The following is a 12,673-nucleotide window of genomic DNA, read 5'->3' as shown; positions in this document are numbered from 1 at the left end:
AATTAAGTGTATATAGCAATTTGCAAATGAATTCTTTTTCTGATATTCTGGAATATTGTTTTCTGTCATAGTGATTTGATAATTGTTTATCTCAATTTAAAAATAAGCTTTTTTGTATCTGAAATTTGTTTCCCAGTTCATTTAGAATTCTAATTGTTGTTTGCGTATAATTCCGGTTAAGATAAAATGTTTTCCAAAACACTTTACTATAAAAATTTTAGTCTTTAGGTAAGAACATTAACTTTTACATAAAAGTAATTATGTTATATTCAAATAACTATTTTTACTGACAATCTTTATATCATCATATGTTTGAATCTGAGGCAGAATAAGAATAGCTCAGTGTTTTGAACCAAGGTGTCATCAGAGAGCTAGATTACTTGGGTTTGAATGCTAGCTCTGCACTTCATAGCTGTGGTACTTTGAGCAACATACGTCACACCTTGGTGCTTCAATTTTCTCATCTGTAAAATAGGAGTAATAATACTTCATAAGTTCGTGAACATTTAATAATTTAATATATGTAGTGCTTAAAGCAGTACCTACCACATAGTAGGTGACGATATTAAAGAATAACAACTCATATTACTTATTAAATTACATAAAGTATTATTTTACCTTCCTGTGTTTTTGATTCATATGAAACATTTATTTCAGACTAAAGCTGATAGTCCACTACATAGCATAAGGTGGCTAAGAGTGATCCTGGATGAAGGACATGCCATACGAAATCCAAATGCTCAGCAGACAAAAGCTGTACTTGATTTAGAAGCAGAAAGAAGATGGGTATTGACAGGTAATGATAAAAAATGAATTCCCAAATATGTATGGTTAAGTAAGTTATGAGGTAACTTTGTAAACTTCAAGTGGATATAAAGTCTCTCCCAAAAATCAATTATAGAAATCATTTAATAAAACATTTTGACTTTTTTTTATAGCTGCCCACGATATAGCAACATTTGAATTATAGTTCATTTATGGAACAGTCACTATACTTACTTTTGAACTTTGGAACTCTAGACACTTTAATCCTCCAGTTAGAATCTTGATTTCTCTACTTCCCATCATGGAGCTTGTTTGCTACTCATGAACCTGTACTGGAAGATGGGGACGAGAATATAAACTCAGATTAGTTTTTTTCTTCTTGCTAGTGCTGCTGATTTAAAAATCAAATAAGCAAATGTTCTTGTTAAGGAGAAAGTTGAGTTTATGGGGTCTGTGGTCTTTTTGTTAGTATGGCAAGTGAGAGCTAAAAATCAGAGCCAGACTGTATTTTGAGATTGTGTATATGTTTAACAAAGGATTATACTCACAGCTTAATAGTTAGTGGGTGCGCTTAGAACAAAGTGCCCATTTTCAAGTGTTGTCTCCGTTGATTGGGCCGGTGGATATTTTGATTGTGTATTCTGGCTATAGAGTTATAACAGTTTTCTGTTCTTTTTAGGCACTCCAATTCAGAATTCTTTAAAAGACTTGTGGTCTCTTCTTTCCTTCTTAAAACTTAAACCATTTCTTGATAGAGAATGGTGGCATAGAACAATACAGCGTCCTGTCACAATGGGAGATGAAGGTGGACTTAGGTAAGTAATTTCAGGACAACTGATTAATATTAGCTACAAATAATTGTTCGCAGGTTGAAGCAGTTGCCACTTTCATTACTATTTTAACCTGACGGTTGGCTTTCCTCTCCAAAAAGTGTTTACGGCTTAATGTCTCTGACTGCCAAAAATCTGTTGATTCTTGTTTGGGGGGATAAATATTTCTACCTACCACTAAAAGGTTAACCCTCCTTTTCCCTGATTTTAGTCAGAACTGTGAAGGCAGAGCTATATGGTCTTTGTGTGTTGCTCTTACCTTCAAAACCACCATTAATAAATTAAGTAGTGACAGGAAAAACATTATATGCTCAGAGAATCCAATATGCACTAAATTTTCATAACTTATCTTGTATAGCAGTGGTCCCCAACCTTTTTGGCACCAGGGACCAGTTCGTGGAAGACAGTTTTTCCACTGATGGGGGCGGGGTGGGGGATGGTTTCGGGATGATTCAAGCACATTACGTTTATTGTACACTTTATTTCTATTATCATTACATTGTAATATATAATGAAGTAATTATACAACTCACCATAATGAAGAATCGTTGGGAACCCCTGAGCTTGTTTTCCTGCAACTAGATGGTCCCATCTGGGGGTGATGGGAGACAGTGACACCCATAAGTGTGTTGCTTATGTCGTCTACTCCGTAAGATGCAGCTTGTCACTTGCTACTCACTGATAGGGTTTTTTTTTTTTTTTTTTTTTTTTTTTTTTTTTTTTATGCGTTACGCGGGCCTCTCACTGTTGTGGCCTCTCCCGTTGCGGAGGACAGGCTCCGGACGCGCAGGCTCAGCGGCCATGGCTCACGGGCCCAGCCGCTCTGCGGCATGTGGGATCCTCCCAGACCGGGGCACGAACCCGTGTCCCCTGCATCGGCAGGCGGACTCTCAACCACTGCGCCACCAGGGAAGCCCACTGATAGGGTTTTGATATGAGTCTGTAAGCAGTCGATTTATTGTGGTGTCTGTGCAGTCAAACCTCTCTGCTAATGATACTCTGTATTTGCAGCCACTCCCCAGCGCTAGCATCACCGCCTCAGCTCCACCTCAGATCGTCAGGCATTAGATTCTCCTAAGGAGCGCGCAAGACCCCTAGACCCCTCACATGCGCAGTTCACAGTAGGGTTCGTGCTCCTATGAGAATCTCATGCCACCGCCGATCTGACAGGAGGCGGAGCTCAGGCAGTAATGCGAGCGATGGGGATCGGCTGTAAATACAGATGAAGCTTTGCTCGCTCATCTGCTGCCCACCTCCTGCTGTGCATCCTGGTTCCTAACAGGCCACGGACAGGTACCGGTCCATGGCCTGGGGGTTGGGGACCCCTGTTGTATAGATTTATATAGTGATAGCTGAATGATGTGGTAATACAGTGGCAGTAACAAGAGTTTTACAAGACAGAAAGTTGTTTCTGGTGGAGATAGATGAAAACTCAACTTCTCATAGATATCAACTTGCTGATAGGCGTTTTGCAAGGTACTAGGCTAACGTTCAGATTTTTTGCCTGGATCAGTGGTTTTCAGACAGAGGGTTTAGGATTCATTAGCATTTTGTGAAATCATAAAGATGGCAGCTAGCATTATAGCTGTTCATTAAAGAAAATGAAATAGAGTAGAAGATTTAGGAAAATAGCAGAGTGCATCACACACAGTATTGTTTTGTGAAATGTTTGTTTCTGTTATATGTATATGTGTTTCTGTATGTTTGATGGGTGGAGTAAAATATGTTTCTTACTGTGGGTTACAGTGAAAAAGATTCAAAAGCCACTAACCTCGTTTGCAGTACTGTCTACTTGATTCCTCAGAACCAACTATTTAAATTCTGATTTAAGAAATTGTATTTATATTTCAGTGTTAAGAAAAAATCTTTTTTTAAAGCGTTGCTTCCTTTCTTTTTCTGATATTGAGAAGATTGTAAAGGTTGTAGAATCTAGCAGGCATTTATCCCTCTTCTGAATTGTCACATCATGTTTTAATTTTTATTTTTGGCATTCATTACTTTATAAAAATTACTTATTTATGTACCTTGATTTTCATATTACTGGAGAAATTTTTTGAAGATAAGATCTTACTCATTTATGTATTTATGATGTTTAGTATAATGCCTTGCGCTTAATAGCTACTTTTTAAGAATTTGAGTGTCAAACTTTGGGTGGTGTAGTTGACAGAATTGAGAAGGAAAAAGAGGGTTAGTGATTAGAAAAACAGGGAGAAGAGCTTAAGAAAAATAAGGACAGGATAAAAGATTAAACTGTGACAGGTACTGAATTGAGGGCAAATTTAAATGTATTTTGTTACTATAATTTTCTCTTTGTAGAATATGTCTGTCATTATAAGATTAGATAAAACCCCAAATAAGTGTTTTTTTTTAAAAATCTTTACTAAGGTTATAGAACAGTAATAGATTAAGATATTCCTTTTTGTTCTCATTGAAATAACTTATGGAGAAATAAAAAGTTAAGTGATTATTTCTTTTATTTTGATTAGGCGTTTACAGTCCCTAATTAAAAATATTACACTTAGAAGAACAAAGACAAGCAAAATTAGAGGAAAACCTGTTTTGGAGTTACCAGAACGTAAAGTATTTATTCAGCACATTACACTTTCGGATGAAGAGAGGAAGATTTACCAGTCTGTGAAAAATGAAGGCAGAGCTACTATTGGAAGGTATGGAGAAAGAAAGTCATTTTAGAAATTAGTTTTTATTTTCTTTGTTAACTTTAATTGAATAGCATTTTTTAGGTATGTTAGCAATAAAGTCTTATTAAGTGCACTGCAGTATAATTTGTTTTTTTTAACTATTTACTTTTTAACAAATTAATAGTTGAAGTGAGTGAAATAATATTATAGTTCACCAGGTAAGTAATTCCTTAAGTTAGGAAAAAAGTTTACATGAAATGGCAAGTCTTGGATTGCTAGTCAGAAGACCTTGCTTGCTTCTATTCCTGGTTCTGTGTCATGCGAGAAGATTAAAAACATTGAGAGAAGTATATCCAGAGAAGGACTAAAACTTGGGGAACGTTCCACGTTAAAGACATAGGAAAATAAAGAGGAGCCACTGGAAGAGATTCTGTCAAGGGGAGATGTATGAAGACAGTAGAGAAACTGTTACAGAATTCCAGTAAAGACTGTAATCAAGAAAGAATATATGGTCAGTAGTGTCACATAGCGCAGAGACTTAGTAAAGGCTATTTACAATAATTTGGTGATTCAGAAGTTACTGGTATAAACTCCCAGAATGGTTTCACTAGAATGATGAGATATGTGGCCAAATTGTAGGAGTAAAGGGATTGCAAAGAAGTAGCCAGCTGTAGGGGTAGACCATTTTTCACGAAGTTTGTCTTTAAAAGGAAGAAGACTGGTAGATAGGATTGACAATTGGCTGCTGGATCAATTTTTTGATGGTTTTATTTGTGTAATTGCTTTGAGAGGAAGAGAACATGGAAGAGACTACAGATAGAAAAGAGAATAAAACAAATTGATGGAGAAAAATAAAGCCTACTATGGAGGTAAATCATATCAAGAGTACAGTCAGTGAACTATGAGACAAGATATCTACAGAGTAAGGCAGTGGGAAGTTGAGGAAGGTAGCCTGGATTTTCAGCCATTGCAAAAAGTAAGGTTTTTAGAGTGGTAGACAGGCTCCACATGGGATTGGATCTATGTAAAAGTTAAATCAGTATGACTTTCCAGCCACACATGGAAATCTGGAACTAGGAGCTGATGAAGTGTAGATTAAAGGTATTGGGGATTCGTAGGTGAGAAATTCTAGCCTAAGCAAGAGCATGTTTGATGTGAATGCATGAAGGAACCAGAATGAGTAGGAGACAAGTGAAGGCAGGACAGGGCTGAGAATATAGGGGAATCTTCAAAACATAAGAACTTCAGTGAGGTACAAAGCAGGTTTAATAGGAATTAGGAAATTGAGAAAGATTGTTCTAAGCAAGCGATTTCAGAGTTGAAAATCTTTGCAGTGGTGATTCAAATTTCCTTCATATTCATTCTTTCAACCAAAATTTATTAAGTGCCTGTGTGCCAGGCACTGTTGTACCCATTGGGATACAGCAGAGTAAAGCAGACAAAAATCTCTACCCTCAAGGAGTTTATATTTCAGTGGGAGGTAACAGATGATTAAAAAATTAAGTTTTATGGAAAAAAAGTAAAGCGGAGAAAGGAGGTGAGGGAGCACTGAAGCTGTTTTTATAGGGTATTCAGGGAAGATGATTTCACTGAGAAGGTGATATGTGGGAAAAGATTTAAAGGAGATTGGGGTTGGCGGGCATTTCTGGCAGAGGGGAACAGCAAGTGTAAAGGCCCTGAGTTGGGAGCATACCTGGGGAGCTTGAGCAACAGAGACAAGTGTGGCTGGATAATATGAGCAAGGCGGAAAATAGTGATGATGTCAGAGAGCTGTTGGCGTGGGGGTGGGTGACAGTTATGTAGGCATTGTGGCGTATTTGAAGAACTTCGGCTTTTACTGTTTATGAGATTTGGGAACCTTTGAAGGAAGGGTTTTGAACCACGAGTGACTTAATTTTACTTATATTTTTAAAGGATAACTGGCTGCTGTGTTAAGACTTACATTGTAGAGTCACGGCATAAGTAGGGAGAACAGTGGCAAAAATCAAAGTAAGAGATGATGGTGGTCTTTTTTTTACTACAGTAGTAGTGATGAAGGGGGTTAGAAATGCCCGGATTCTGTTACATTTTGAAGGTAGAGCCAACAGAACTTGCTGATTGATATAGTATGGGGTGTGAGAGAGAGGAGTGAAAGATAACTGCAAGGTTTTTCACATGAGTGGCTAGAAGGATGGAATTGCCATTTGCAGAATAGGTCTATAGGGAGGAGCAGAGTTTTCTCAGGGAAAATGAGAAACTCAGCTTTGGGCACATTGATTGTGTGATGCCTGTGTGATTTCTAAGTGGAGATGTCACATAGTCAGTTGGGTATGAGATTAGAGTTCATGGGAATGCTCTTGGTTTGATATAAATTTGAAAGTCACCTGTGTGTAAATGGTACTTTTAGCCGGGAGACTGGATAAGATCACCAAGAGAGTGAACGAAGTTAGAGAAGAGTTCTAACAAGACAGGTGTAGCTGGTGAGGTAGGAGGAAACTTCTACTTCGGTATCTGGCACTCAAAAGAAATTTCTTAAACTGAAATATTCATTTTCAGTGTAAGAAGTGGTGCCAGGGAATAATTAGACTATTGGTAAATGTTATTCTGTTTGAAAAGGTTGAAAAAGAGTAACTTTATTGAAACTGTGTTCTCAGAGAAAAAATGTTATTTAAAAAATATCTTAATAGGTAGTACATTTACTAACATTTATTGAGCACTTACTACGTGTTATGCATTCATCTAATTCATCTAAGAGCTTTATGTGTATTAATTCACAACAATCCTATTAAGTCAGTACAGGGATTACCTACATTTTACAGATGAAGGATCCAAGGCACAGAGCAGTTAGGTGACTTACACTGTGTCACACAGCTAATGAATGACAGGTGGTGTTTAAATTCAGGTAGTTTAGAATTTGTAAGTTCAATCTTTATATTGCCTACTCCTTGCATTCTTGAATACTGAGAAGCATTTGTTGCCATAATACTACTCTTACTAATAATACCAGCAGATATATATCATTTGCCATAGTCCAGCACTATTCTAAACACTTTGCATATGCTAACTTTTTTAATACAACAGTCCTATGAGGTGTGTATTATACCACTGTTACAGCTGAGGAAGCTCAAGACACAGGTTGAGAAACCTGCCCAAGTTTTCACAGTTAAATTGACAGAGCCAGATTTTGAATTCAGACAGTCTAGCTCTAGAGTCTGTCCTCTTAACCATTAGGCTATATTTCTCCTATTGCCTGAATACTTAAATACCAGATTGCCTTGGTATATAATTTTTGGATCACCCATTGTTTCTTGAAAACCTGTATTGTCTTTGTTCTACTGTATTTTATACTGAATAGTTCCATGGAAAACCTTGATTTTTATTTTATTCTATTCTTTAAAGTCCAGCAATTTCACCAGGATCTCTGTTGATATTTTTATGGAACATGTGGTACCATTTAAATCTGTAGATTGCAGTCTTCCTGCACCCCCTTTTGGGAAAGTTTTCTTAAATACTGTTTTCTGTTCCATTATTTTATTTCTCTCTGTGTATGCTGGATATTCTTTTTTTTCCATAGGTATCATTTTATTCTAATCATTTACATCTTTCTGTTTAATTTTGCGTTTCTCAATCCTGTTTCCTACAATCCTATGTTTTTATCAGTGGCTAGTCTCTTTTATGCTGGCTTCCCTGTGGCTTCCTCTGATAGTTTACTTTTCTCTTTCATACTTTTTAGCTGTACCAGTTCATCTTTGATCTCTGTTTTGTTTTGCCATACCTTTTCAAGTTTTGTCTCTGCTTTAAGCTATTGGTGGTTTTTTTTGGCAGTATGCGGGCCTCTCACTGCTGTGGCCTCTCCCGTTGCGGAGCACAGGCTCCGGACGCGCAGGCTCAGCGGCCATGGCTCACGGGCCCAGCCACTCCGCAGCATGTGGGATCTTCCCGGACCGGTGCACGAACCCGTGTCCCCTGCATCGGCAGAGTTGAGGCAGACTCTCAACCACTGCGCCACCAGGGAAGCCCTATTGGTGTTTTTTTAGGAGGAACTGTTTTATTGAGTGGTGTTAAATCATGGTAGCATTCTTGGTCATAATTTTTATTTGCTCTATGGCAACATTTTCTGTGAGTTTTCTTTCACTGCCATTTGTTCTCTCCCTTGCTCTTTGCTGATTGTTACTCATATATGAATGTCTTGAGTTCTTTCTGGACTAGCTATTTGCAAGAGATTCATATGAAGGGACAGGAGTCATAGCTGTATCCTCGACTGGCAGGAAATATATCTTTATTTAATTATGACTCAGGGTTACATGTGAGTTCTTTCAGATTTTACTTGTGCTCATAAAACAGAGATCAGAAGCTTTAGGGTTCCTTACAATACGGAATGCTGTGGTTATAGTCTTTTCTGAAAACACAGTAGGGCCACGTGTTTCCTTATTCAGCTTGCCTTCCCTCCGTCTTGGTATAAACTTGTCCAGGGGCGTTCAGGCCATGAGCCATGCACATAAGAGATGGTGATTTTCTCCTTAGGGCATGCTGTTTTGAAGAATTTGCTCTGGCAGGTCTGCTTGAGATCTGCAGTCATCTCTCGGTATCTTCCTTTTTGACTTCTACTGCAGTTGGCAGCCATTTCTCATATACTTTGCTTTATTGTTACAAATCTCTCCTGGTTTCATTAAAGATCGAGTTTACTTTTCTGTTTTCCATTCATGTTTTGAAGTGATTTCCAGGGAAGAAGAAAACAATGCCATTTTTGTTGCACTGTTTTAGAATAGGAAATATTACTGTTTAGAGGCCTTCATAATATTCAGTGTTTTTACCTCTAGGTATTTTAATGAAGGCACTGTCCTTGCACACTATGCAGATGTCCTGGGTCTTTTGCTTAGATTGCGGCAGATTTGTTGTCACACTCACCTTCTTACAAACGCAGTGTCTTCCACTAGTCCCTCAGGTAGGTAAATGTGATTGGTTTACACATCATATTTAGTAGAGATATTTAAATCAGAATGAGAAATTTTTCATATGGCCTAAATTTAGTTTATTTGTCAAACGGACATTGATTTTAGAATAGGACTCAACTAGAAATGTACTCAAGAACCTCTCAACAATGAAATGGAATATTAATGAGTTTTTCAAAGATTTCCAGTGATAGTCTTAGAAGAAAGGTTCAGATTGGATCAGCCTTTTATTCCATGGTAGTACCCACAGATGGTGCTACAGTGATGTTTCTGTGTAAGGTATGTTATGTGGAGCTCCTGAATTTTTCTTAAAATTTCAAATTTAAATCATGCTTTTTGCCTGTGATAAAAAAAAATAAATGAATAAATAAGAAGACTTAAGACTACCCAAGCAAAACTTTTCTCTATATAAGGGAGATTAAGATTGTCTAGTCATATTACAAGTCTTGCTCTGAAATTAATTTTTCAGCCTTTTCTCTAGGAAATGATACACCTGAAGAACTACGAAAGAAGTTAATAAGGAAGATGAAGTTAATTCTGAGCTCAGGTTCTGATGAAGAATGTGCAATTTGCTTGGATTCTTTAACGGTTCCTGTCATAACACACTGTGCACACGTCTTTTGTAAACCCTGCATTTGCCAAGTCATTCAGAATGAGCAGGTTAGTTTTATGCTGAACACAAATTCAGTGTTTGATGGAGTGGTGTTGCAGTGTTGAGTGTAATGAAAGCCCAAGTCCAACAGAGACTATAAAGAGTTTTGCACTTGGATTTACTAGTGCACCTTTTATATATAGTTAATTTTATCAGTGTTTTAATAGATATGTTTCATTATAATTAAGCCCTTTTAATATAAAAAGACATTTTTTGGAGGTATATTTCACAGTCAATATTGTAGTTCTGCGAACTCTTTAGATCATCTTTGTCTAAGAAATAGATTGATAATGTGAGACACAAAGGTAATTTAAAATTTTCTAGTAAAACAGATGAAGTTAATTCTTACAATGCATTTTTATTTATCCAGTATATCTAAAATATAAAAAATTAATGAGATACCTTACATGATTTTGTAAAACTTAAGTGTTCAAAATTCAGTGGTATTGTGCACTTAGAACACATCTCCATTTGTCTTTACCACATTTCAACAGCTTAATTGCCACGCATGGCTGTTGGCTACTATAGCTAGGTAGGTCTAGATTCATGTGAAGTGGAATAATCCTGTAAGCAATCCTTCTGAGGTATAATTTTTAAAAACATTTTTATTGAGATATAATAACGAAAAATGCACATCATGATTGTATAGCTCAGTGAATTATGAAGTAAACAAATCCATATAACTACCACCCAGATCTTCCTGTGTTCCTTCCCAATCATTACTCTCTCCCTCCTCTCTAAAGGTAACTCTACTATACTGACTTCTAACATTGTTTTAGGTTCAGAATCTTTTTTATTGTAATGGTATTTGGTATGTAGTTATTTTAGGTATAATCTTATTAGTATGCCTTGGTACAAAATGGACACAACAGATAACTGCTTTGAATGAACCTGATAGGACTTATCAGATCTGGACTGGCTTTATAGGCTATTAAGAAGGAAATTATTCTTTTTTCTTCTAAAGAATAGTTCTATGCTATATTGTAATTAGGTTCAAGAAACTTATTCATGGTTTATTTGTCTGAAAATAGTATAATATTTATTGTTTCAAGCTCTTGCTGCTAGTCAAGATCACCTACTTTTGCTCTCTTTTTTACCAATCCCACTTACTACATTAGAACATTATATCTGCCTGGAGTTCAGCATGTACACATTTATCTCAAATGGATGAATCTAATAAAAGGTTTAATAAAATGCTGGCTATTAGGGAAATAGAATTTACCATGCCTTTTAAAATTTTTAGGCAAATTTATATTTCTGTTCCTTTGTTAAGTGTCACTCGTACTTTGTTCTTTCTTATATAGCCACATGCTAAATGCCCTTTATGCAGAAATGATATACATGGAGACAATTTATTAGAATGTCCTCCAGAAGAATTGGCATGTGACACTGAGAAAAAGCCTAATATGGAATGGACATCCAGTTCGAAGGTAAATATACATGTGCAAATGTTTGAATATTTGTTTTATGTTTATATAAAGAAATACCATATTTAGAAATAGTAATTCTGCTTTTAATCCTGTCATTTGAGTATTATACTCTGTTGGTGGTTACTGGCTTTTTGTTTCTTTCTGGTGGTGAATTTGAGAGATGAGAGAAAGCGTTCAGTTGATAGTATTTTTTAGTCTCAATTTTTAAGAAAATTGGTGGTCTTTTACATTTGTATTTTAGGGAGATAACATGGCAGGACCTTTCTCTTCCAAGTCAAAATGGAATCTAACGGGTATCCTAATTTTTTTCAGATTAACGCTCTAATGCATGCATTGATTGATTTAAGAAAGAAGAACCCCAACATAAAAAGTTTAGTTGTTTCTCAGTTTACAACATTTCTGTCTTTAATAGAAACACCACTCAGGTAAGTTCAACAGTGTTTCTCACTTGGAGCAAAAGGATTTTATATAAATGTTTTAATTTGGATAGCAAAAAATCATTGTGTGTTTTACCAGTTTTATTCATTTCATCTATCTAAAATAACAGTAACAATAAAGAATACTCCTGAGAACTTAGAATTTTAAAGATTAGGTCCTGAGTTCATAGGAAAAAGGTTGACTGCAGGGCCTGACATATTAGTAGATGATTAGTAAATATCTGTCAGCAGAAATGAAAGAATTGGTTGAATGAAAAGATTACAATTACTTAACATTTTTTTTTTTTTTTACATCTTTATTGGAGTATAATTGCTTTACAATGGTGTGTTAGTTTCTGTTTTTTATAGTGTAGTGTTACTTGTCTCTTTTGTTCCCTCCATTAGAGCCTCTGGATTTGTGTTTACTCGTTTGGATGGTTCTATGGCCCAAAAGAAAAGAGTTGAATCAATTCAGTGTTTTCAAAACACTGAAGCAGGATCTCCAACTATAATGCTTCTATCCTTAAAAGCAGGTGGAGTTGGTTTGAATCTTTCTGCAGCTTCTCGAGTATTTTTAATGGATCCAGTAAGTAGTTTTGTAGACTTTTTGGTATGTTACTACTTCTTTAAAAAAATAAAAACAAAAAACTATTTGGTAAATACCTTTATAGTTGTAACTGATTGTGAAAATTCTTAGGCAAACTTTAAAAATAGACAATAACTTAGTAAAAGTGTTTTAAGGGCTTTCTCTTAAGTGCTTTACATATATCAACTGAAATTCTCACAGCATCTCTATGAGATGGTTCTTGTTACTATCCCCATTTTACATGTGAGGAAACTGAAACATGGAGAAGTGAAATAGCTTGCCCTATCACACAGCTAGTGATACAAATCAGGATCAGAGTCCATGTTTATAAGTATTATGTTGTGCTTTTCTACTGCTCTTCTATATACAGAATAAGTTTCTGTTAACTAATGCTTTAGGGAAGTGTTTTCATTGATTCGGCCCA

General features: G+C 36.1%; 1 protein-coding gene across 5 annotated transcripts in view; it reads left to right on the top strand.

Moving 5' to 3' along the window:
* The window catches only part of HLTF (helicase like transcription factor), a 59,565-nt gene that overhangs the window by 39,271 nt on the left and 7,621 nt on the right, over positions 1-12,673 (top strand). For all 5 annotated transcript variants that reach the window (XM_032630529.1, XM_032630528.1, XM_032630532.1 and 2 more), the window contains 8 exons: positions 658-796; positions 1,445-1,580; positions 4,082-4,261; positions 9,034-9,158; positions 9,647-9,825; positions 11,122-11,247; positions 11,560-11,672; positions 12,069-12,249. In XM_032630529.1, coding sequence (XP_032486420.1) covers positions 658-796; positions 1,445-1,580; positions 4,082-4,261; positions 9,034-9,158; positions 9,647-9,825; positions 11,122-11,247; positions 11,560-11,672; positions 12,069-12,249 — 1,179 coding nt within the window. The remainder of the gene's footprint in view (positions 1-657; positions 797-1,444; positions 1,581-4,081; positions 4,262-9,033; positions 9,159-9,646; positions 9,826-11,121; positions 11,248-11,559; positions 11,673-12,068; positions 12,250-12,673) is intronic.

Source organism: Phocoena sinus, chromosome 4, assembly GCF_008692025.1.
Source record: "Phocoena sinus isolate mPhoSin1 chromosome 4, mPhoSin1.pri, whole genome shotgun sequence".
Classification (NCBI taxonomy): Eukaryota; Metazoa; Chordata; class Mammalia; order Artiodactyla; family Phocoenidae; genus Phocoena; species Phocoena sinus.
This window is presented reverse-complemented; position numbering and strand designations above follow the sequence as displayed.